Source organism: Acomys russatus, chromosome 4 (genome assembly GCF_903995435.1).
Source record: "Acomys russatus chromosome 4, mAcoRus1.1, whole genome shotgun sequence".
NCBI classification, from domain to species: domain Eukaryota; kingdom Metazoa; phylum Chordata; class Mammalia; order Rodentia; family Muridae; genus Acomys; species Acomys russatus.
In genome coordinates, this window is record NC_067140.1 from 4,991,882 (window position 1) to 5,015,360 (window position 23,479).

General features: G+C 43.8%; 1 protein-coding gene and 1 non-coding gene across 2 annotated transcripts in view; both read right to left on the reverse strand.

Annotated features, from left to right (window-relative positions):
* Trpc4ap (transient receptor potential cation channel subfamily C member 4 associated protein) overlaps positions 1–23,479 on the reverse strand; it is a 60,096-nt gene that overhangs the window by 20,827 nt on the left and 15,790 nt on the right. Inside the window, exons 2-6 of the mRNA XM_051143598.1 lie at positions 19,475–19,603; positions 17,407–17,523; positions 9,692–9,749; positions 7,534–7,589; positions 4,027–4,155 (exon numbers count right to left, since the gene is read on the reverse strand). Of these exons, the coding sequence (XP_050999555.1) occupies positions 4,027–4,155; positions 7,534–7,589; positions 9,692–9,749; positions 17,407–17,523; positions 19,475–19,603 (489 nt within the window). The remainder of the gene's footprint in view (positions 1–4,026; positions 4,156–7,533; positions 7,590–9,691; positions 9,750–17,406; positions 17,524–19,474; positions 19,604–23,479) is intronic.
* On the reverse strand, positions 12,242–12,370 carry LOC127188679 (small nucleolar RNA SNORA20). Its single transcript, XR_007830538.1, has one exon. It is a non-coding gene; the product is annotated as a small nucleolar RNA SNORA20 (small nucleolar RNA).

Sequence of the window (23,479 nt, forward strand, 5' to 3'; positions counted from 1 at the left end):
CTCTCCCAAAGGACCCAGGTTCAATTACCAGCAGCCACATGGCAGCTCACACTTGTCTGTAACTCCTGGGGATCTAACACTTTCTTCCAGCCCCTGTACTGCATGCATGTGGTGCACATATATACACGCAGGCAAGACACCCATACACATAAAGTAAATACACAAAATGCTTATGTTTATGATGTATTTTTCTTCCTTCAATTTGTGTATGCTGCATGAGATGTCCTTGTTTTAAAGGGTCACATAGTCTACAGAGAGCTCCTGCTTCTTCTAAGCCCACTAAGTCGCTTAACTTCCACTAGACTGCGCATTTTTCTATCGCTGCATAGGAACTTGCCATTATTTGTCCCTCATCTATTTTCCAAGTAATCTGACACTTCTTCAAGAGGGACAGACCTTACTTTCCTTCAGGGCTAGCTCTCATGCACACTGCCTGGTGGCGCGGAGCTTAGTAACGGTGCACTAAATAAGCAAATGATTCTTGTATGTGGTGATGGAGGAAGCAGCATTTGGGAGTCCTCTCTGCCCAGTCAGCACACAGATGTCAGCTACTGTCATCATTAGACACTTTCAGCTCCTCATGCCCCGGCCCAGCCCATCTAACTCAGTATCTCTGACTCTCAGCTCCTCCCTCCTTCTAGTCCTGTCCCCCCATCCCACTTTTTATTGCTGCTGTTGTTTATGAGATGGGGCATCCTCCTGTAATTCAGGCTGGTTTACAACTCACGATGTAGGCTAGGGTAGCCTGAGGCATCTAGCAATCCCCCTGCCTCAGCCTCCCCACTGCCAGAATACAGGTTCTAATTTTTAAAATTTTAATATGTGATGCATGTTATAAAGCATAGTCGGCTGTGTGCAGCTTCCTTACCATATCTCTCCGCCTCTGTCAGAGGTGACCACTGCTATGAATTTTTTATGGCTTTATCATCAAAAAGGTTTGTTTTATCTTTTAATTTTATGAAAACGACACGCCATCTACAGGGTTCTGCAGCTGGCTTTTATCACTGTCACTCCGACTCAGCTGTGCTTTTGCCCACAGCACCAGCCATATCTAATGCTTTATTATATTTCAGTGTGTGAGGAGACATGGGTCATAGGCTTGCTTTTTAGGTTTTCTGCTCTGACAACCCTAAGTATTGTCACTTGATGCCCATAAAGAAGCTCTTCTAGGACAGTAGTTGCTAAAGAATTCTGAATGACCAGTAAAACATATTTTCCATCACAATCCAATAAATATGTATGGGGGTGGCAGGGAAGAACATTTTCCAGCAATATCCTCGCATAACACACTTGGATCTGTTCCCTCTAGCTAATAGACAGACCTTCTGGGTACACTCTAGTGGTCTCGTTCCTTTTTTTTTTTTTTTTTTAAATAAAAAAACATGTAGTGTATACATGTTCACATGTGTGTGCAGTGTGTATGGCACATGAGGTGTCTTCCTGGATCTCAATCTACCATGTTGACAGGAGCATGGAGCATGCCTGTTTGCCTTGTCTGGCTAGCCAGCTTGCCCAGGATCCCTGTCTATGCCTTCTAGGAGGTGGGATTACACAGGGACTACTCTGACCACTTGGCTTTTATGTGGGTACTGGGATCCAAAAGCCAGTTCTCACACTTAGACAGCAGCTGTTTTATCCATCTAGCATTTCCCTAGCTGATTATTTTTGCTTCCCTAAAACATTATTTTAGCCAAGCAGTGGTGGCACACACCTTTAATCCCAGCACTTAGGAGGCAGAGGCAGGAGGATCCCTGAGTTTGAGGCCAGCTCCAGTCTACAAAATGAGTTCCAGGACAGCCATGACTGTACAGAGAAACCCTGCCTCAAGAAACAAAACAAAACAGAACAGAACAAAAACCCTTTTTTCTAATTACATGTGGATGCGCACATGTGTGTACACACGTGTATTTGCATCTATGTGTATATATGGGGTGTGTGTATATGTATGGGTGGGTGTGCATGTGTGTGTATATGTTATGTATGTGTATATACTGGTGAGTGTGTGCCATAGCACAAAAGGAAGTCAGAGGACAACTCCCAGTTGTTGGTTCTCTTTCCACTGTTTCCCAGGGACTGAGCCCAGGCTCATGTCCCTGTACCTGTCAGGCCGTCTCTCTGGCTGCATGTTTTCATTTCTGAGAATCATTTCCCACAAGTACACTGAGGCACAGGTCACATTCAGCCACAGGAAAACACGGAGGCCCCAGTCCTTGGGGCAGTGCTTCTCAGGTGCTGGGCACACAGCATGCACACAATGAAGTTAAAAACAACGACAACAACAACAACAAAGCCCAAACTGGACAAGTACATACTCTGCCGGAAGCATTTCCACTCTGCATCCACTAGGATCTGCTCTCACTTCACACAGGTAGGATCTGCATTTCCTGACTTTCAATGAAACCAAACATCTCTTTATGGCTCATCTATTCATCCTTTGTGAAACACCTGTTTGTACCACTGCTTGCTTGCTAACTAGGCTTTGTCTTTTTTGTGCTGATTTGTAGGAATTTTTATGAATTCTGAGTATCAGTCCTTTGTTACAAGAATTGCAGGTACCTCTCCCACCCTAGTTTTGCATGCTACATCAAGGCACCTACAGAGGGTGGTAGAACCCCTCACCGATTTGGACAACACAGACAGGGATGAGAAGGCATGAGGGCGTTTGCCAGGTGAGCAAAGCTGAGGAAGAGCAGTCAGTGCTTCCTACTCAGAGACCGCCAGGGAGCACGGGGCTCCTGCACTGACAGCCACTCTCACACACTGGACTGAGCACATGATTCTTGGTAAATAACAAAGGCATTTTATCAAAGAGCACAAAGGGTCTGTCTGAGGCCTGTATACATGGGAAATGTGTTCCCACAGACAACGGGACACTTGTGATGCTTCTGCCTGGTGACAACAGGCAAGGCCTGCAGAAAGCAGAAGTGGAGGCTGGTTGACAGTGTGTTTGGATCCCCCTTTTACACCATCAACCTCCAGGAGACTATGCAGCAATGAGAAGAAACCTCCTACCAGCAATCAACAGGGAGGCGTGGAGAGGACCAAGGAAGTAAACTCTAGGTCCTAACAAACACTATACCAAAACCCTAGTATAGTGCACATGAGTATATTTTTGGAAGCCTGAGTTTCTGATGAGAAAACTTTAATGCTTTCATCTTTTTGTTGCTGCCTTTTGAGACGAAGCCTCACTCTTACCCCCATAAACCTCAACTATATGGTAAGCTACAGGATAATAGTTCTGTGGTAGAACACTTGCCTAGATTGTGCAAGATCCTAAGTACAGTCCCTAGTACCACTATTTAAAAAAGATAGTAATGGTGCACGCCTTTACTCCCAGCTCTCAGGAGGCAGAGGCAAACAGATATCTGAGTTTGAAGCCAGCCTGACCTACGATGTGACTTCCAGGACAGTCAGAGCTCCACAGAGAAATCCTGTCTCATAAAACAACAACAACAACAACAACAAAATGAAACAAAAAAGAAAGGGAAATGAGAGGCAGGATTTCAGTGCTTACACTGAAATCTCATGTTCACACTAAGTAACCAACTTTAACTGAGGGCTGGTAAAGAAACATAAAGGTAGATTAAATAAGTGAGGCCAGATATTCCCACTAGAGGAGCAAACACCAGGGGAAGCAGCCCAAACACAGAAAGCTGGCTTGTGAGCAGTCAGCAGCGCACACAACACAAAAGCATGCTAAGAACAACTTGTTCCACTAAGGTTAGTGAGGAGCAATTTTATCTTAGCAAGGAACACTATAAATGCCATTACATTCACCAATCAATGTAATGTTTTGTGCTTCATACTGTTTGATTTCAATTTATATGTGCAAGTCTGATAGCCATAAAGAGCCACTGGCATGAGGGGTATAACCTGACTTTATATATGGAGCTATCACCTAGCTAAAAACTAAGGATTTACCTCTAGGGCGTGGAAGAGCTTCTTTGAAAGAGGTCCTGTCCAGTCGTTAACCAGGGCCAGCAATGCAGTACCCAAGACACCCTCCCACAGCAGAACACAGCTCACCTTTTTAACACCCAAAATATCTTCGATGAGAGTCGCTGTTTGTAAGAACGTCTTCTTACTTGTCATCAGTGTAAACAGGAAGATCACAAAATCATTTTTTTCTGCCAAACGCTTTGTTACTCCTTCGGTCTGTCACAGGGAGAAAGGAGAAAAGGCAGAAGAGCTTGTGACAATAAGCATTATCCCAGATACAGAAAGCTATCCATCTCACCTTGAAAACCAGCGTGAGCCAACAAATCTAGGAAGGCATGGGTACTGGGGGAAGGTGGGTAAGGACTCCGGGCCCTCAGAGCACTTTGGAGCTGGGAACGAGGAAAAGAGCAGGGGGCAACGAACAGCTTCAGCTGGCTTGGCATCTCTTCACCTGCACATGCTATCTCAAAAGTCCAGAAGGATTCCAGTGAGAGTGCAGAAAGTTCTGCCCACACTGTGAGCCTCTCATTCTGCACCTGGAGCCAAAGTGATGCTGGAGGAACCAACAGGCTTTAAGTTTCCTTTGCTCTTCTGTTTGGCACTCCATGGTCCTTCACACAGGTACTCAGTGCCTCTCAGAGACTCACCTCAGATCAGGTCAGAGTGAATCTGGCTGTTAGCACATTCAGCCACATGGAACAAGCTGAGTGTTGGCTAGTAGAGACATATAAATCAAGTATGCTTTGTCTACATTATGGGGGAAATGCCATCAAAAATATAATGTAACTATCCTTTTTTTCCTTTTGTAGAATGAAAAAGCTTGTCATGAACTGCTTCTACACAGAGCAGCATACAAAAGTCTGAAATTATTTGTAGCAGATTACCGATAGCTGTTTAATCTCGTTAATGGGATCACATGTGATTTACACTCTGTATCTTGTCTAGAGTTACCATTTTCTTTAGTCAAGAATATGCTTCGGGGCCAGCAACAGGATGGTAAAGGCACCTGCCACCTGATCGTGATCTTTGGACCCACATGGTGGAAGGAGAGAACCGCCCCGCAACAAACTGATTCCAACCTCCACACACAAACATATACTCACATAAGTAAATGCTTTGTTATTTATAAATTACTGTCAAAGATGTGAACAGGCAGCCTACCAACTCATCACGATGAGTCCTTCTTCGTAAAATCGTCCCTAGCCCACTCTCAACACATGACCTTTTCCTTCCCTGGAGCCTCACAGCACCTGGTCTACAGCTGTCCACAACCTTCACCATACACAACCCTCCCCCGCCAGCTGTGATGTAACAGAGGGACTCTATTCTTTGTTTTGTTGTTTTGTTTTGTTTTCCGAGACAGAAAGGTTTCTCTGTGTAGCCTTGGCTGCCCTCGACTCACTTTGTAGACCAGGCTGGCCTCGAACTCACAGTGATCCACCTGCCTCTGCCTCTCAAGTGCCGGGATCAAAGGCATGCGCCACCAGGCCCAGCTTGAGGTACTCTGTTCTCTATTATTGCACCCCTGCTATCTACAGCAAACCTAGAACATGGGCAGTATTTAAAAGCTAGAATAAAAAAACAAGTTATCCATAATGAAGGAAATAAAAGAACTAGTTGGCAAATGACCTCAAAAGTAAGGTTCAAGAGTTTGGCTTTTAAACCAACCAATGGGTACCAAGCTAAGAGAATGTTATAATCTGTGAGATAAATGTGTCAATCAAATTTAACTTTCAAAACAAAGATATTGGTAGAAATGTGCTGAGTCTTTCACTGGCCTAGAATTCAACAAGTAAGCTAGGTTGCCTGGCCAACAGGCCATGGTACGCCCCTGTCTACATCCTCAGCACTGTGACTGTAGGCACGGAGCACCCATCGCTTTCTACATGAGAGCAAAGTGGGGCCCTTATGCTTGCACGGTGAGCACTTCAGACGAGCCATCCCTGTAGCCTTTAGTTTTTAAAACTGAACTGTCTTACTGGAATGTCTGTGGTTAATACTGGGTCACAATTTAAAACACTCTTGTAAGGCACTTGACAATTATGGAGTCACTCTCTTCTATGCTGTCTTTTTTTTTTTTTTTTTAATATTATTGAATTTTAGCTGCAAAAACAGTTGAGTACTCTTGACAACTAGCCTTTGCCTATAGAGCTGCCTCTGCTTTTCTGTGCTGTGCTGTGACAGCATGGCTACTGAGCACTTGAAAGCAGCTGGTCCAAACTGAGACACTTTCTACATGTAAAACTCACACTGGGTTCTGAAAGCATGGAGTAATAATATTCTTGCTAGATGTGTTAATAAAATATATTATCAAAATAATTATGTTTCTTATTTCAAAAGAAGTGGCTCTGAGGCAATGCACAGTAAACTGACATGGGTTATGACCCACAGCACACCACCACCAGGGATGCCGCTGTGCACGGGGTCCCAGCAGCTCGCCATCTGTGCTGGCCACTAAGAACCTAGAGCCCACCTGTGGCTCATATGTTTACTGTCTGCATTTCCTGTCAGCCCAGTGTCTGTAGATTGTGTGCCCACCTTTCTCCCATCCTTTCCTTTCTTATCTACTTCTCATTTTGTGGTCCTAGCAGTGCTCACCTCAAGTCCTCTGTAGAATGGTTAAATGTTTCTTCTGCTTCCATGACAGAGGCACAGCAGCACTTAGCGTGTTCTGCTGCGTACCGCAACAAGTAAGTTTACCGTAAGTTCCTACCATAAGTACCGTAACTTTGCTTTTCAAAGCTGACATTTACACACTGCTTACAGAGTGCATCTACACCTGTGATCTCACCGAGTTCTCCCAACAACCCTGTGATGTCAGTTTGATTATAAACACTCTGTGGACCGGGGTCAGGGAGCCGTACTAAGGCCAGGGCCAGGGCACAAAACCAAGTTCCAATAGTAAGTGTGCAGCTTTCTTCTTCCTGTCAGATTACTTCCTTTATTCACCACTCTTCTTGGAGAGTCACCCGCACAGACTGCTGCACTCAATATATGGGCAGGATCTATGGCTTTTGCTTTCCAATAAAGAAAACGAAGGACAGGTAGAGTGGAGTTAAAAGTTATCTTAAGGACAGATACCCTCTGCCATCACTTGTCACCCTTCAACAAGTAATGGTCATTCTCTGCTCAGACACCTGTGTGTGTGTGTGTGTGTGTGTGTGTGTGTGTGTGTGTATCTGTGTCTCTGTGTGTGTGCACGCTGGCTACAGAGTTCGGGCTTGTTGAGGTAGCTTAGGGTCTTACTAAGTGCTACAAAATTATGTTTTGGGTCAGGCATGGCGGTGCATACCTTTAATCTCAGTGCTTAGGAGGCAGAGGCAGGCGGGTTGTTGTGAGTTTGAGGCCAGACTGGTCTACAAAGTGAGTCCAGGACAGCCAAGGCTACACAGGGAAAGCCTGTCTAAAAAAGAAATTTAAAAAAAATTATGTTTCTCCATTATTTCTACCTGCTGGTCCCGATTGTCAGGCACACAGAAAATAAGGCCAATTAATTGCCTTAAGTACCTGAAGACAGTTCTCATGCCAACATTCCCATCTCATCACTCAAGACGAAGGAGGAGATAAATGGGCCGCAATGGCAGGAGTACTCACACAGACACAGGTGTTATACAGGATGCTCAAGCAGTCCTTTGACATCTCATCACTTACTGAAAAGGAAAGAGGAGACTTATTTTTCCTCATAGAAAACAGTGTAACAACAGCACACTTCTGGAACGTACAGCACGTTCTAGCTGGGCATGTGTAGTGTGTCTTCAGTCCCAGCACTGTGCAGGCGCTTAGACTGCAAGCGTTAGGTGAACACACAAGCTCCTCTCTATCAGGTGTATGTTCAGAAGCACAACTGCTAGGACCCAGAGCCAGGAGTCCTGGCCGTTCCTCCTACACACTCCCATTGAAGGCTCTGCTGGCAGAAAATAAGGATATCACTTTTGCCTCAGACTTGCCAAGGGGCTTAGGGTTTGTTGTTGCTACAGTTATTTATATTAGGAAAGTGGCTGCTGATGTCTCATATACTGTCAATTCCACTACGGAAAGAACTCACTATTTTCTATGATCAGAACAAGACAGTAGTACAAAAAGGAACTTAATTTTATGACCCCTCCCAACCCAGTGATGACAAAACTGAGTGTGAGCCATGGAGGGTGCTCTGTCTGTGTCTGATGTTGCTCTTTCCATTCTCTTCCTCACTACCATGAGCTCTAACATCGAGATCTCCCTCAGGGTCCCAATGAATGGCCCTGTGACCAGCCTGACCAGACAGATGGGCTGCTCATGCTTTTGACTGTGCAGGTATGTGGTGTCCCTTATTACCACCTCCCGACCTATTTGCCTTGCTTATTTTTTTAATGACTATTTCAGGAGTTCTCAGTTTTCCATTTCCCAAGGGAGTTAGATTCATGCATTCACCAGGAATCTGCTCACTATTCATTTTAATGTGGAGTTGCAAGCAAGAGGAAGAGAACTCCCACTCCTCATGGCACCTACAAAATCTACTGGGGGAGGGGGGGAGGAGAAACCAAGAGTGGCCAATAAGCCATTAAAACAACGGTTCTCAACCTGTGTGTCCCTTTGGGGGATGAATGACCCTTTCACGGGAGTCAAATATTAGACATCCTGCATATCAGGCATTTACATTATGACTCAGAACAGTAGATGAATTACAGTTATGAAGCAGCAATAGAAATAACTTTATGGTTGGCATTACCACAACATGAAGCACACATTAGAAAGGTTGAGAACCACTATATTAAAAGATGCTACTTCCTGTCAGAGATGAGAGCAGGGCCTGGCAACTCAAGCATGCACTTGGAAGGTGGAAGCAGGAGGATCAGGAATTTAAGGTCATTCTCAGGCACAGAGTTCAAGGCCAGCCTGCCTCGCCCCAGCCCCACCAAAGAAGAATATGATTTTTTTAAACTGCTACATACACAGTAATGGGGCCTCACACAGTAGTACATTCTGTTGACACAGGTGTAAATTTAAAATGTGTATATATAACACACACACACACACACACACACACACACACACACACACGTTAACTGAAGTGATCCCTAACTTTTTTTATCTTTAGCTTTTAAAGGCAGAGTATACCTTTTTTTAAGGTAGTTTTTAAAAGTTAAATATTGAATCCTAAAAAAGAATGCCTGTCACACATGTAAGTTATAAAAATATAGAACCAATATCACCCAGCTTTAAAAAATTATGTATTATGCAAACACTGAGTTGTTGCCATATACGACTCTGTCAATGACTGAGCTTTTTTTCATTACTTATTTATTTACTTGGATGCGGGATCTTCATGTAGCTCTGGCTGTCCTGGAGCTCACTGCGCAGACTAGGCTGGCCTCTGCCCCGGAGTGCTGGACTGGAGGAATTGCTCCACTACCCCCAGCACAACTGAGCTTTTTACAAGAACACAGATCTCCTTTACAACAAAAGTCTGACAGGGTTGTGGGCTGTTCAAACAAGACAATCTTACCGTGTAGCCTTTGCTTTCTCTGACAACACACGTAACATAAGAATGTCTCAAGAAAATCTAGATCCAGCAAAGTACAAAGATGCAACTAACTCTTTTAAAGCAGTGGCTTTTGTGGTTTTTCTGTAAAGAAACAAATCTTCCTTTCTAACAAATTCACAATTAGTAGAGTGCATTGCTTAGCCTGGGAAGGACAGAGCAGCTCCTGCCAATGGCACCCACACTGGCGGCACACTGGGACTAGGACCAGCACCTAGCAAACATACTTACTTTTTAGTTTCTGTCCCCGGATGGAGATTGTAGGCCTCATGAGAATTTCTACAAGAAGCTAAAAACAAACAAACAAAAATAGTATAAAAATCTTCAAAATTAATTCAAAGCACAACTCACAAAGCAACCTTTACTATGAACATGTGTGGTCTAAGGAGCTGCTACAAAGCCTCCTGTTCCAGGTGGCAGTGAGTAAGGGTCAGTAGACGCACTCTGGCCAGCAGAGGGCACTGGATCCTATGGATAGTTAGGGAAGTTGTGGTTCCCCATTTGGGTGCTGGGCACAGAATCAGCATAAACTCTCTTGACCCCTGAGTTGTCTCTCCAGCCCTAAGGAGCATCTCTTGCTTTTGTTTTTTTTTTTTTTTTAAGATTTATTTATCAAGTATACAGTGCTCTGCCTTCGTGTACACCTGAAGGCCACAAGAGGACATCAGATCACATTACAGATGGTTGTGAGCCACCATGTGGGTGCTGGGAATTGAACTCAGGACCTCTGGAAGAGCAGTCAGTGCTCTTAACAACTGAGCCATCTCTCCAGCCCTGTATCTCTTGTTTTTATAACAAGGGTTTTACTTGTTAAATAAAGCTATTTTCTATTTCAGTTTTTCTATTTGTTTTTGAGACACAGTCTAGCTGAGCAGCCCAGGCTAGCATCCAACTCATGAGCCGGGATTACAACAGTTCACCTCCAGCCCACTTTGTATTTAAAGATATTAAAGTACTTTGAAGTGGGGCTGGAGAGATGGCTCAGTGATTATGAGCACTGACTGCTCTTTCAGAGGACCCGGGTTCAATTCTCAGCACCTACGTGGCAGCTCACAACTGTCTGTCACTCTAGTTCTAGGGGATCTGATGACTTCACATAGACATACATGTAGGCAAAACACCAATGCCCATAAAATAGAAACATATTAAAATGTAAAAAGTATTTTGAAGTAATCTATGTGATAACAAAATATCTAAGTCCATGTTTTTAAAAGATATTCACCATAAATAGGTATTTAGCTTTATTTTGTTGTTTAAATCAAATTAGAAACAATTTTGGAACAGACCAAAATGCTCTTCCAGCCTTTTCCAGCTATACACCAGGACTGGACAGCATACACAAGACACTTTGAGCCAAGTGAGAGAAACAAAGATCCCATGGCATTTTAAAAGGTTTTGTCTCTTCTCGTGGTTTTTAAAGCCAATGGGCAGCCTGTAAGACTAGGGAGATGAGCTGAAGAGGCTAAGAAAGCCTCTCCTCATCCCAAACCAGCAGCAAATCTGTAGAAACCAAATCCATTCTCAGAGGTGCTCCTGACAGGAGTGAATCCAACACACCAGCTGATGGGAGGGGCTTTGGCATGAGGTGGTGGCTGACAAAATGAAAACCCTCAGCATCCCTGCCCTAGACGGTCTCTTCTGGAGACTCCCAGGGCTCGCTGCACTACTGCACTGGTGAAAGTCAAGAAAGAGGTCTCAGAACTTGGGGGAACAATGAAAGGCGCTCTGAAGGCAGCTGTTTTGCTTTGTGCAATAGTGGCAGCTGTGCTCTACCTACCACCCAGCCTCCAGCCCTCGGGTAGCACACTAATCAATGCTGGGGGAGGGGGGGGGGCACATACAGGTACCCTGGAAAGTCTGTGGAATTCAGAGGACAACTTGTGGTCATCCGTTTTCTTCTTCCACTATGTGGGTTCTGGGTATCAGCCAATGCTTTCCAAGAGAGATCAAAATCCCCTGAGCTCCTGAGATGTAAGTAAAATGCTCAACTGCATCAAGCATTTTCCCTAAGATAAGCTGAAGGAGAATAATGAATAAGAGGCCCTGTACGCCAAGTGCAGCTCTACCTGGCGTTCAGACACACGTTGTCTGACCCACACTTCAGATTACAGAGGTTCCTGCTAAGTGGAATCTGAGGACTCAAATCCAGGCCTTCAGGCTTTTAGAACAAGTGCTTGGACCCACTGAACCATCTCCCTACCTTTCAATGTACATGTCTCTATTTTTAGGTTTCATTGTTTGGATGCGCATGAGTGCTCTGCCTACGTGTGCACGGCTTGTGTGCAATGCTCATGAAGGCCAGAAGAGGCTTTGGACCCCTGGAACCAGAGTTAAAGATGGTTGTGAGCCACCATGTAGGTGCCAGGAACTGAACTTGGGTCACCTACAAGAGCAGCCAGTGATCATAAGCTCTGAACTACTTCTTCATCTCCTCCTATGCACATTCCTAACGAGGTCAAGGGTCTGAGTGAGTGGGTGCTACAGACCACAAAAGCTGACCAAGAGGGAATGCTGATCACCAACGAGGGGTTTACAAAGCGGGGCTGGGAGGAGGGGTGTTGGTGGTAGAGCCCTCACCGAGTATACTCAAGGCTGCGGTTCTGTCAGCACAGAAGGAAACAGAACGAGAATGCAAAGGCCAGGCATGCTGAAGACGTAACACTCAATCTTTACTTTTGCAATTAATGCCACTGTAGCCAGGTCTGGAAGCATAGGTATACAACTACAGCTATCTGGGAGTCAGGAGGGTTAACATTTTCTTTCTTTTTTTCTTTCTTTGGTCATTGTCTCAGACCATGCAGAAGAGACAAAACAGACTTCATCTCAATTTGCAGTGGCCCAATATTGTTTCATCCCATGCGTATAACTGCTCCTGTCACCTAGAGACTACAGCAGCAAATACATGGAAAACAGGAGGACTGAAAACTCAAGGCCGACTTGGAAATCAGAGTGACCACCAGGCCAATCTGAGCAACTTAATGGGACTCCTTCTTTCTTTCTTTCTTAAAGATTTATTTATTAATTTTGTATATACAGTGCTCTGCTCGCATGTATGCCTGCAGGCAAGAAGAGGGCATCAGATCACATTATAGATGGTTGTGAGGCACCATGTGGTTGCTGGGAATTGAACTCAGGACCTCTGGAAGAATAGACAGTGCTCTTAACCTCTGAGCCATCTCTCCAACATTTTCTTGGGTGGTGGTGGGGGTGATGGCTTTGTTTTTTTCTTTACAGCAAAGTTTTAAGTTAGGACAGTCACACACACACACTTGTAACCAGTACTTAGAAGGTAGAGGCAGAAAAGGTAACAAATCAGAGAAGATTTGACAGAATAGGATACGCCCAATTCTCATGAGAGGGAAATTACTTAAGAGGCAGTTTTTACCAGGACAGTAATACAGAGGTGGGTTACAGAGAGAGAACTCAGGTGAAGATGGAACGAGCCAGGAAATGAGAAGAAGCCACAAGATTAGAGCAGATTGCTGAGTTGGTTGAGGTCAAGTAGAGAAATTCCAGGCCGACAGAGAAGCCAGATTAAATAAGTCAGCTGGGAGAGGAGTTTGAGCCAGAACAGCTGAGTTGAACCAGCCAGCCCAGCGCTCAGAAAGAACAAGTAAGACCTTATTAAGCAGTAGGTCTCAGAGGCTGAAAACATTCTAGGCCTAGGTGAGATTATATGGAGGCCAGAAGCCTCCAGGACTAGGCCCAGGTTAGTAGATGGAGGCAGTAAGCCTCCCAGACAACAACTGAACAGGAGAGTAAAAGATGCTTTTACAGGAAAACTTTTTTTTTCTCCACCTCTCACCCAAGGACCCAGGTTTGGTTCCCAGCACCTACATGATGGCTCACAATCATCTGTAACTTCAGTTCCAGGAGATCAGAAACACTATGATGGCCACAACAGGTACCTGACACCCATATGGGTGTGTTTACACTTATGTAGGCATTTACATAAGTGAATGGGACGATAACCAAATAAAAGAAATAAAACAGCTACTAACAGTTGATAGAGAAGAAATAACAAACACATGAAAATACTCAAAAACACCCACAGAAGAATACAAATTTTTTTAACTATCGAGAAAATATATAAAAAGTTTACATTTTAGCTGGGAATGGCGGTGCATGCCCTTAATCCCAGCACTCAGGAAGCAGAGGCTGGTGGATCTCTGTGAGTTCAAGGCCAGCCTGGCCTACACACAACAGCCAAGGCTACACAGAGCAACCCTATCTCGAAAAAAAAATTTACATCTTAGTAATAAAAAGGAGAAAACCTGATTTGAAAAAGGGAATAGGAGAAACTAACAGTTCTTTAAAGAGAAGCAGGTGACAAACACATGAAAGACAGTCATCGTCATTGGTCATCAGGAAAATGCAAATCCAAATCACAATGGAGCATTTCACTGTCACTGGAATGGGGGTTACAGAGTTGGCAGATGATAAAAGTATTGGTAAAAACAAAGAGAAATCGGAATATTTACACACAGCTGAAAGGAGTATGAAACAGCGCAGCCTCTTTTGAAAACGTCAGCCAGCTCCCTCAACTGCAGCACGTTACCATGTGACCCAGCAACTTCACGCCTAGGTACACACCCAGGAGGAGGACAGCACGTGTCCACACGGAAACTTGCTCAGGAGTGTTTATAGGCAGTAGTCCTCATTACAGTCAACTGCCTATCAACAGACATAGATACACAACGTGTGCTGTGCATCCACACAGTGGAGTATCGCAGGAATGTTTGTACATGCTTCAACATGGATGAGTCATGAAAGCACTGTGCTATGCCAAAGAAGCCGCTTACAAAAGCCTTGTATTACATAATTCCACTTACAGGAAATATCCAGACCAGTAACTACAGAGTCAAAGGGAAATTACCGATTACGCGGGGTAGGAGGATGAGGATGGGGGTAACAGTTCCTCCGGGGTATGATGAAACTATTCTGACTGTGGGATGCTTCTGAATACAATGAACTGTACATGTTATACTTGAACTTGGGCAAAAAGTCAAGAAACAATGAACCATATACTTTTAAGTGGGTGCACTGTGTGGCATGGGAGCCATATTTCAATGGCAAAAAAGGAACTGTAAAGAAATGTGGGGTTTTGTTTTGTTTTGCTCTCGTCTTACATCTGCTTAGTAAAGGCTTAAAATAAATACACAGGGAAGAGGCCTCTAGGCGCTGATATGTTCTACTTATTTAAGCAGTTGGAAAAAGAATTTATTTTGTGGTAATAATCAGTGTGCTCTTTCTGTACCAAGACTAGGCTTGTATAATGAGTCCACAGAAATCAACATGCAGGGGGCAGACAGACAGCCGAGCAATTAAGACACTTGCTGCTCTCACAGACGACCCAGGCTGGAGTCTCAGCACTCACATGGCAGCTCACAGCCATCTACAACTCCAGTTCTGGGGTCTTCCACCCTCTGCTGGCTTCCACAGACAACTGCACATACATGGTGCACATGAACTCATACAGGCACACATGCTACCACATAATACATACAAATGAAAACAAATCTTTAAAAATATATAGAATGGATAAATGATGTAATTACATTATGATTTCAAAAATAAAAACTAATAAAAAAAACTAATAATTAAATTTTTTTTAAAAATTTCATGTGCATTGGTGTTTTGCCTGCATGTATGTCTGTGTGAGGGTGTCAGCTCCCCTGGAACTAGAGATACATGCAGTTGTGATCTGCCATGTGGGTGCTGGGAACTCAACCTCTGGAAGAGCAGCCAGCGCTCTTAGACACTGAGCCATCTCTCCAGCCCAAAAGAAAACATTTTAAAGGTTCTTCAAAATAGGGTTTCTCTGTGTAGCCTTGGCTGTCCTGGATGCACTTTGTAGACCAGGCTGACCTTGAACTCACAGAGATCCGCCTGTCTCTGCCTCCCGAGTGCTGGGATTAAAGGCGTGCGCCACCACGCCCGGCCAGAAATAATTTTTAAAAATACACACATATATACAGCATGTTTGTGACAGTAAAAAGATTCTCTTATCCTTTGTTTGGATTCAAGTTGATAAAAATTGGTATAAATGGCAGAATAATAAATAAAAGAAATATATACTTTGACTCCAAAAGTATGTAAAAAACCCTCTGCAATCTTGTTTGTAACAACAACAACACCTCCAAAAAATCTGGAAAAACTAAATGTTCAACTGGGGTCTGAGCAAATAAACCATGGTACAATTACACCAGGAATACAAATTGGATATTTAAAATACAGCAGATTTAGGTGTACAGAAATGGAACAGTACCAATTAGCATGTTATATGGGGGGGGAGCAAAACAGAAGACAATATACTGGATATATGGCCTGCCAGTGCATGTGGGGAGAAAAGAAACTAAGCTGGGGATGCGGAGCATTTGCATTTGTACGTGCACATAAACAAGAGCATCTCTGGGACACAGAGCAAACAGCAGCTTCCACAGAAGAGACATCAGGAGACACACTTTTTACTTTGCACATTTTTTAAAGGTGCTTCTTTTAGCACATCAAATAAATTCTTCCTAAGCTAACACTATAGTGATTCAACATAAGAGAATGCCAAAGATCTCAAGTTAAGATGTGAGATGCAGGGCTGGAGAGATGGCTCAGAGGTTAAGAGTACTGTCTGCACTTCCAGAGGTCCTGAGTTCAATTCCCAGCAACCACATGGTGGTTCACAGCCATCTATAATGAGATCTGATGCCCCCTTCTATGCAGGTGTACATGCAGGCAGAACACTCTACACATAATAAATAAATGTAAGATGCAGACCAGAGAAATTCTTGGTGGGGTAAGGAACAAGCCGCCAAGTGTGATGACCTGGGTTCAATCCACAGGACCCACGTGGTAGAAGAACAGAACCACAAGGGTGTGCATGTGTGCATCACACACACACACACACACACACACACACACACAAATGTAAAATAAATTTACTTTTAAAAATTAAAAGTTAAGCCAGGCAATGGTGGCATACACCTTTAATGGCAGCACTAGGGAGGGAAAGGTGGGCAGACCTCCTTGAGTTCGAGGCCAGGCTGGACTACATAATGAGATCCAGGACAGCTAGAGAGCTGAATAGTGAAATTCTGCCTTGAAAAGAAAAAAGAAAAAAGAAAAAAAAAAAAAAAAAAAAAAAAAAAAAAAAAAGGAAAGAAAGAAAAGAAAAGAAAATTAAAGAAAAATAAAAAGTTAAGATCTGAAATGTACTGGGCATGGTGGCACACATATTTAATCCCAGTGCTCAGGGAGGTAGAAGCAGGTGGATCTCTGTGAGTTCGAGGACATCCTGGTATGCAAAAAGGTCAGGACAGCCAGGGCGCGCTCTCTCTCTCTCTCACTCGCGCGCGTGCGCTCTCTCTCTCTCTCTCTCTCTCTCTCTCTCTCTCTCTCTCTCTCTCTCTCTGTCTCTCTCACTCGCACGCGCGCGCTCACTCGCGCGCGCGCGCGCTCTCTCTCTCTCTCTCCCCGATTTATTGATTATGTATACAATGCTCTGCCTGCATGTACACCTGCAGGCCAGAAGAGGGCATCAGATCACATTATAGATGGTTGTGAGCCACCATGTGGTTGCTGGGAATTGAACTCAGGACTTCTAGAAGAGCAGTCAGTGTTCTTAACCGCTGAGCCATCTAGAAAAACAAAACAAAAACAAAAACAAAAACAAACACACAAATCTGAAATGTTTGCTTTAAATCTGAAATTCTTAGCTGGGTGCAGTGGCGCATGCCTGTAATCCCAGCACTCAGGGAGGCAGAAGCAGGTGGATCTCTGTGAGTTCAAGGCCAGCCTGGTCTACAAAGTGAGTCTAGGACAGCCAAGGCTACACAGAGAAACCCTATCTTGAAAAAGAAAACAAACAAACAAAAATCTGAAATTCTTCTTTCCTGATTCTCATTTTAAATTCTCAATGACTTAAGTATTAATAGTATTAACCAACTACTTACATCAACACCTCCAAACAAGTCAAAAATATACGTATTTGGGTATGTAGCTTCTTGAGTAAATTTCCTATCTTCAGTTACAAATGCCATAGCCTCCATGGAGAGAAGAGGGGAAATCTCCTGGTTAAAAAAAAAAAAAAGCACAGACACATTCAGAGTCTTGTTTTTAGAATTTAACAGACCAGACATTAATATATGCATTTTAGTTACAAAATGACGCCCCGTCCCCCAGCACAAAGATAGCCCTCAGTGGAGTATCTGGGCCCTCGAGCCCTCTTCCCATGGAATCTGGCTAGTGTGGCTGATTTCAATGGCGTGTGGAGAAGCGACACTGCACACTCAGACACAGCCTTACAGAGGTAGAAGTGGCTCTTGCTCCCACAGAACCTCACTCCACACTGTGAAAAGCTCCGTGGCTACATGGGGAAGGTGTGTATCCCTCACTGACTTCCAGCAGCAACCCTCCAGTGCACCAGTGAGGTCATTTTGGACATTCGAAACATCTTCAGGCCCTCAATAAATTCTACAGGAAGCAGAACTATTTTACAGAGAACTGCTGGGAGAAGACGGTGGTGCTACCTGAAGTTACTAGGTTTCGCAGGGAGCAACTGGTTCTGCAGCCATAACTAAATCTCTGTGGGACTGCAACCTCCTGCGGGAAGTCCTCAGAGACCTCTCCAAGTCAGAGGCATTTTGATGGTCTTCCACAGCCACCCAAAGGAATCGCTAAGTCACAGGTGACATTTAGAACCTTACTTTGTAACTGTTTACAAACAAGGTTTCTCCCCTAGACTGAGTTGCAGACAAGCTTGGGCAGATTCTTCTGTGGGCTTCCTCCTCTAAGACTAAGGCAGAGCTGTTCTGCACAGCAGGTAAAGGCAGTGGTTCTCAAAAATTGGGAGGGGCACAGCATTCTTTGTTCATAAAACACAGGTAACAGAAAAAAGAATGCACAGAACCCTGTTTTACACAGAGGTTTCAAACATGCATTTACAGAATGAATAAAGAGGTCAAGATCACACACCAAGGCCATTCGCATAGCCATTCCCCACGGCTTTCATTTTACCTCAGCTCTGTAAAACAGAGATTTGGCAGGAATAAAATGTAACAAGTTTTTTGAAAAGCACTTTCAGTGTTTTGTTTTGTCTTGTTTTGAGAGTCAGGGTCTCACTGTGTAGCCCTGACTGGCCTGGAACTAACTACATAGTAAAAGATAGCCTTGTACTCACAGAGATCCACTTGTCTCTGGCCTCCCAAATGCTGGGATTAAAGGTATGTAGGCTCCACACCCAATTTGGAAAGCATTTTAAGGCACATAAAGAAGCTATAATATGTGGTATCTCTTCTTAAAGGGAAAAAATAAGTTTAATAAGCATTTTAGAGCAAACCTGTGTGATACAGTCATCGAAGCTTTGCCTCTGAAAAGTACTGTAGTTTTTTATGACCACAGGCTCACACAGATCATAACTGTAGCTCCAGCTGCTTCTCTAAGTTCAAGCTTGGACCCAGCCGCTCAGTCAGGAACTGTGAGCGTGGCCAGCCCTGAGACTGTGCGCCAACTGGAGAACAAGTGTCTAGAACAACTGAACTCTCAACCTAAGCATAATCCAACGTCAATCTTGCCTTAGTGACAATCTTTACAGCAATCAAGCCCCTCCCAAGCGCCTTCAGTGATATGGCGCCTTTACAGTTCTGTTCAAAAGGAGTATCATCTAGGGGTGGGATGGGGATAGGGGCTGAGGGTCCAATTCTAGCTTAGCATGTGCAAGGCTCTGCCTGGGCTCAGTCCCCAGGACCACAGGAGGTGGGGCTGAGGGACTCACTCAGTTCCTGGGCACAGCGCTGACCTCCCAAACAAAGGAAGCATGTTTCAACGCTGCGCAGGACAACCACACCTTGACTAGCTGAAGAGAATGGAATCACTAGTGATTGTTTTCTTCTTTCCATGTTTCTGAACTTCTCCCATGTTCTAAAGTTCATACAAAAACTAGCTATTTTTAAAAGGTCAACAACAGTTTGGGGCATCTAGAGACTGAGCACAGCCTTTCTAAGGACTCTATGAATTAGTTACCTTGAGAATGTTTTGGCACTCAGTGAAGTCACTGTGAAGGTGGCTGGTGGCATACAGCTTAAGGAGCAACTGAGGAATTCCACTCCATTTGGACAATTTGTCCCTCTCGGTCAAAAAAGTCTCCGTGAACTGTGAATAAAAAAATAAAAAAGGAACATTTTAATGGCAAGAAAGAAATTTTAACAAAAGAGAACAGCTGACTCCCCAACAGCCAGGGAAGCAACTTAAAGGTGCTCTCAAGAAATCTTGAGGCACTTGCAACAACTTATAAAGCCGCAGCGTGAGGCCTCTGCTCCTGACAGCACCATCCTGGATCTCCCCCTGCCGCCAGCCTCATGTTTTCCTCAGTGCACTCTCAAGACTCCAAGTTAGCTGTGTTCTCTGTATGTCATCTCCCTTGCCCAGAGGCTCTCTGCCAGTCTTTTCCTGTCTAAGATGCTGTTTTCCTCCAAACCCAAGATGAAGCGGGCCAGCGAGGTGACTCAGAGGGTAAGGCTGCTTACTGTACTAGACTAATAACATGACTGATCCCTGGAACCCACGTAAAGGGGAGGAAAATTAACACCACACACCATCTTCTGACCCCCACATGCACACCACAGCACAGGGGTAAACATACATATACTTAATAAAATAATTAAAAATTTAAAGAACTTTTATTAAAATTTTAAGTTATTTATTTTATGTGTATGAGTGTTGTGTCTACTTGTAGGTCTATGCACAACATTTATGCCTGGTGCCCATGCAGGCCAGAAGAGGGTGTCAGATCCCCTAGAACTAGAGTTACAAACACCTGCAAGCTGCCTTTTTGTTGTTGTTGTTGTTTCTCAAAACAGGTTTCTCTGTGTAGCCTTGGCTGTCACGGACTTGCTTTGTGGACCAGGCTGGCCTGGAACTCACAGAGATCTGCCTGCTCTGCCTCCTGAATACTGCCGCCACACTGGGCTGAGCTGCCATGTTTTTAAAAGACCTTTTAAAAATCCTGAGCTACGTAGTGAGTTCCAGGTCAGCTTGGGCTGTAGAGACCCTGACTCAAAGCAAAACAACAGACTGATGCATGCCTGCATGCACACAAAAAGACATGCAGGGCTGGAGAAATGGCTCGGTGTTAGGAGGAGCATTTCCTATTCTCACAGGGGACCCACGTTTGGCTCCCAGCACACATATTGGGCAGCTTACAACCACAAATAACTCCAGTTCCAGGAATTTAACACCCTCTTCAGGTCTCTGTCAGCAACCCCCCCCCATATGGCAAACATTCACATAAATAAATAAAAATATTCTCTTTCTTAAATACAAGCCAACTGCGAGAAACCTCCCTTGTAGGCTTTCCTCTCTCTCCTTCCTAAGGCAGCAGGGCTCCCTACTCAGGGGCTTCCTTATTACAGATCTTAACTTATCGTACATAGCTCCCAGTTCATCCGTCCCTTTGTTTCTCTGGATCATAACTACTTCAGAGCAGATAACAAACTGCAAACCACCCACTCTCTCTCACTGTCATCCAGCTGCAGAGTTCCTGCTCAGAGCAAGGACGTCTGAAGGCAGCGGCACACTGGCAGAGCATGAGCAATTATGAAGTCACAAGCACTTTACCATTACAAAGACCAGACAAATTTTTTGCAGATAAATCAAATCAAAAGCATCTTGTTTTAGTTTGTATGGAACAGACTTTTAATAATGCTTGGGTTTTTCTGAACACACAGCCCTATGATGATAAGACAAGTCTCCTAACTCTTCCTCCACTTGTGTCTTAGATTACTATAGTGTGAGGGGCAACTAACAGAGGAGTGGAACACAAGAAAATATTACTTCTTACAACAAAAATGTCTGAATAGCAGCAATTTTATAGTGTTTAAGCTCAAAAATCAATGCAAACTAAAAAATAAAAAAATAAAAATGGTAAAAACCTCTTTGCTTCCCTTAAGAAGCAAAGCAAGCACCTGCGGCTCTGAGGCCTGCAGAAGCCATTCAGAGCACTATCCATGCACAGCACTACAGGGTTCTAAACAGCATTACGGTGGGAAATCACAAGCCAGTGACCTACCATGAGAAGCTGGGGAGCAATCCAGCACAACAAAATTAAGCAGGACAGTAAAAATAAAAGAAATTGAAAGCAGAAAACTACACAAACAACACTAAAAGTTTCAAGATTTTCTGAAAAGGTCAATTAACAGATAAACTTTTAACTACAGCTGCTAATGACTGGCTGGGATTACTAAATTCATGAATGAATGAGAGCATGTTACTAAAGAGATTATAGTAGAGCACTGAAAGTGACCTCATGCCAACAGACCAGCTAAGCTAAAGGAAATGACAAGGGACACAGCTGCGACACTGATGGAGCAGGAAGCAGCCCCGTATCAGCAACAGAGGATGATTGTGTAATGACTCACACAGCGACAACCAAGACCTCCAAAGAGAAGCCCAGATCCAGACTGAAGGGTTTGCACTGCATCACCCACTTAAAGGAGAATTAGCACAAATAGTCAGATTACCACAAAATAAGTGAGCCCAATATCCGGGTAACCAATCTAGACAAACACACAAGAAAATGACAAGCCAATCTCTCTTAACAACACAGATGCAAAAACCTTGCAACACTTGTAGCAAAAACAAGCGGGATTCATCGGGGAACGCAAAGACACTTCAACATACCAACTATTACATACATAAAACCAACAGCATACAGGACACCTCAGGATATGTCAAAAGACACAGATGAAAAATGGCAATAGCCAAATACGTTCTCATGATTACACTCTGCACACACTAGAAGCAGACAGAACTTTCTCAACCAGCTAAAGGTATTTACAGAGTCTAAACTGACACCATGCTAACTAATGTTTTCCTACTAAGATCAATGAGAAAAAAAGACCCAAAAAGTCCACTTTTTTGTTGTTGTTGTTGTTTGCTTTTTGTTTTTGTTTTTCGAGACAGGGTTTCTCTGTGTAGTCCTAGTCGTCCTTGGCTAGCATTGTAGACCAGGCTGGCCTCAAACTCACAGGCTTGCCTCTGCCTCTGAGTGCTAGGGTTAAAGGTGTGCACCACCACCGCCCAGCAAGATGTCCACTCTCATCAATTTTATTTAACAATGCACTAGAAACATGAATGTGAACAATTGGGTGAGTAAATAAATATGAGCACTGATTTGGAAATATGGAATATTCTTTGTAGATAACATGATCCTGGTTATCAATTACATGTATAGCAGCATTAAAAATAAGATGTTAGCCTGGAGTGGTGGTGCATGCCCTTAAACTGAGCACTCAGGAGGCAGACACAGGAGGATCTACAAAGTGAGTCCAAGACAGCCAGGGCTCTGTTACACAAAGAAACTCTGCCTCAATAAAAACAAAAACAAGGGCTGGAGAGTTGGCTCAGAGGTTATGAGCACAGGCTACTCTTCCAGAGGTCCTGAGTTCAATTCCCAGCAACCACATGGTGGCTCATAACTATCTGTAATGAGATCTGGTGCCCCTTCTGGCCTGTAGTTATAATACTGTACACATAATAAATAAATCCTTAAAACAAACAAACAAAAACAATATTTAAGAATAAATTTAGCCAGGTGTGGTGGCACACACCTTTAATCCCAGCACACGGGAGGCAGAGGCAGGTGGATCACTGCACTGAGTTCAAGGCCAGCCTGGTCTACAAAGTGAGTCTAGGACAGCCAAGGCTACACAGAGAGACCCTGCCTCGAAAAACCAAAAAAATAAAAAATAAAAAATAAATAAATATAATAAAGGACACCAAGGCAGGAGGATCTCAAGTTCAAGGCCAGGCTGAGTTATTCAGTGAGAACTTGTCAAAACAAAACAAAACAGGAAATATATCTCATGTTCAAAGATGGGGTTTTACTGAGTTAGCAATGCCTTCCATACTGCTTATTATTACTAAAACAACAATGCCCCCTACAATGATAATTCAATGTAATTCCTATCAAAGTCCAGCTGTCTTCATTGTACAAATTGATAATTTACTACTAACTCTCATGGGAATGCC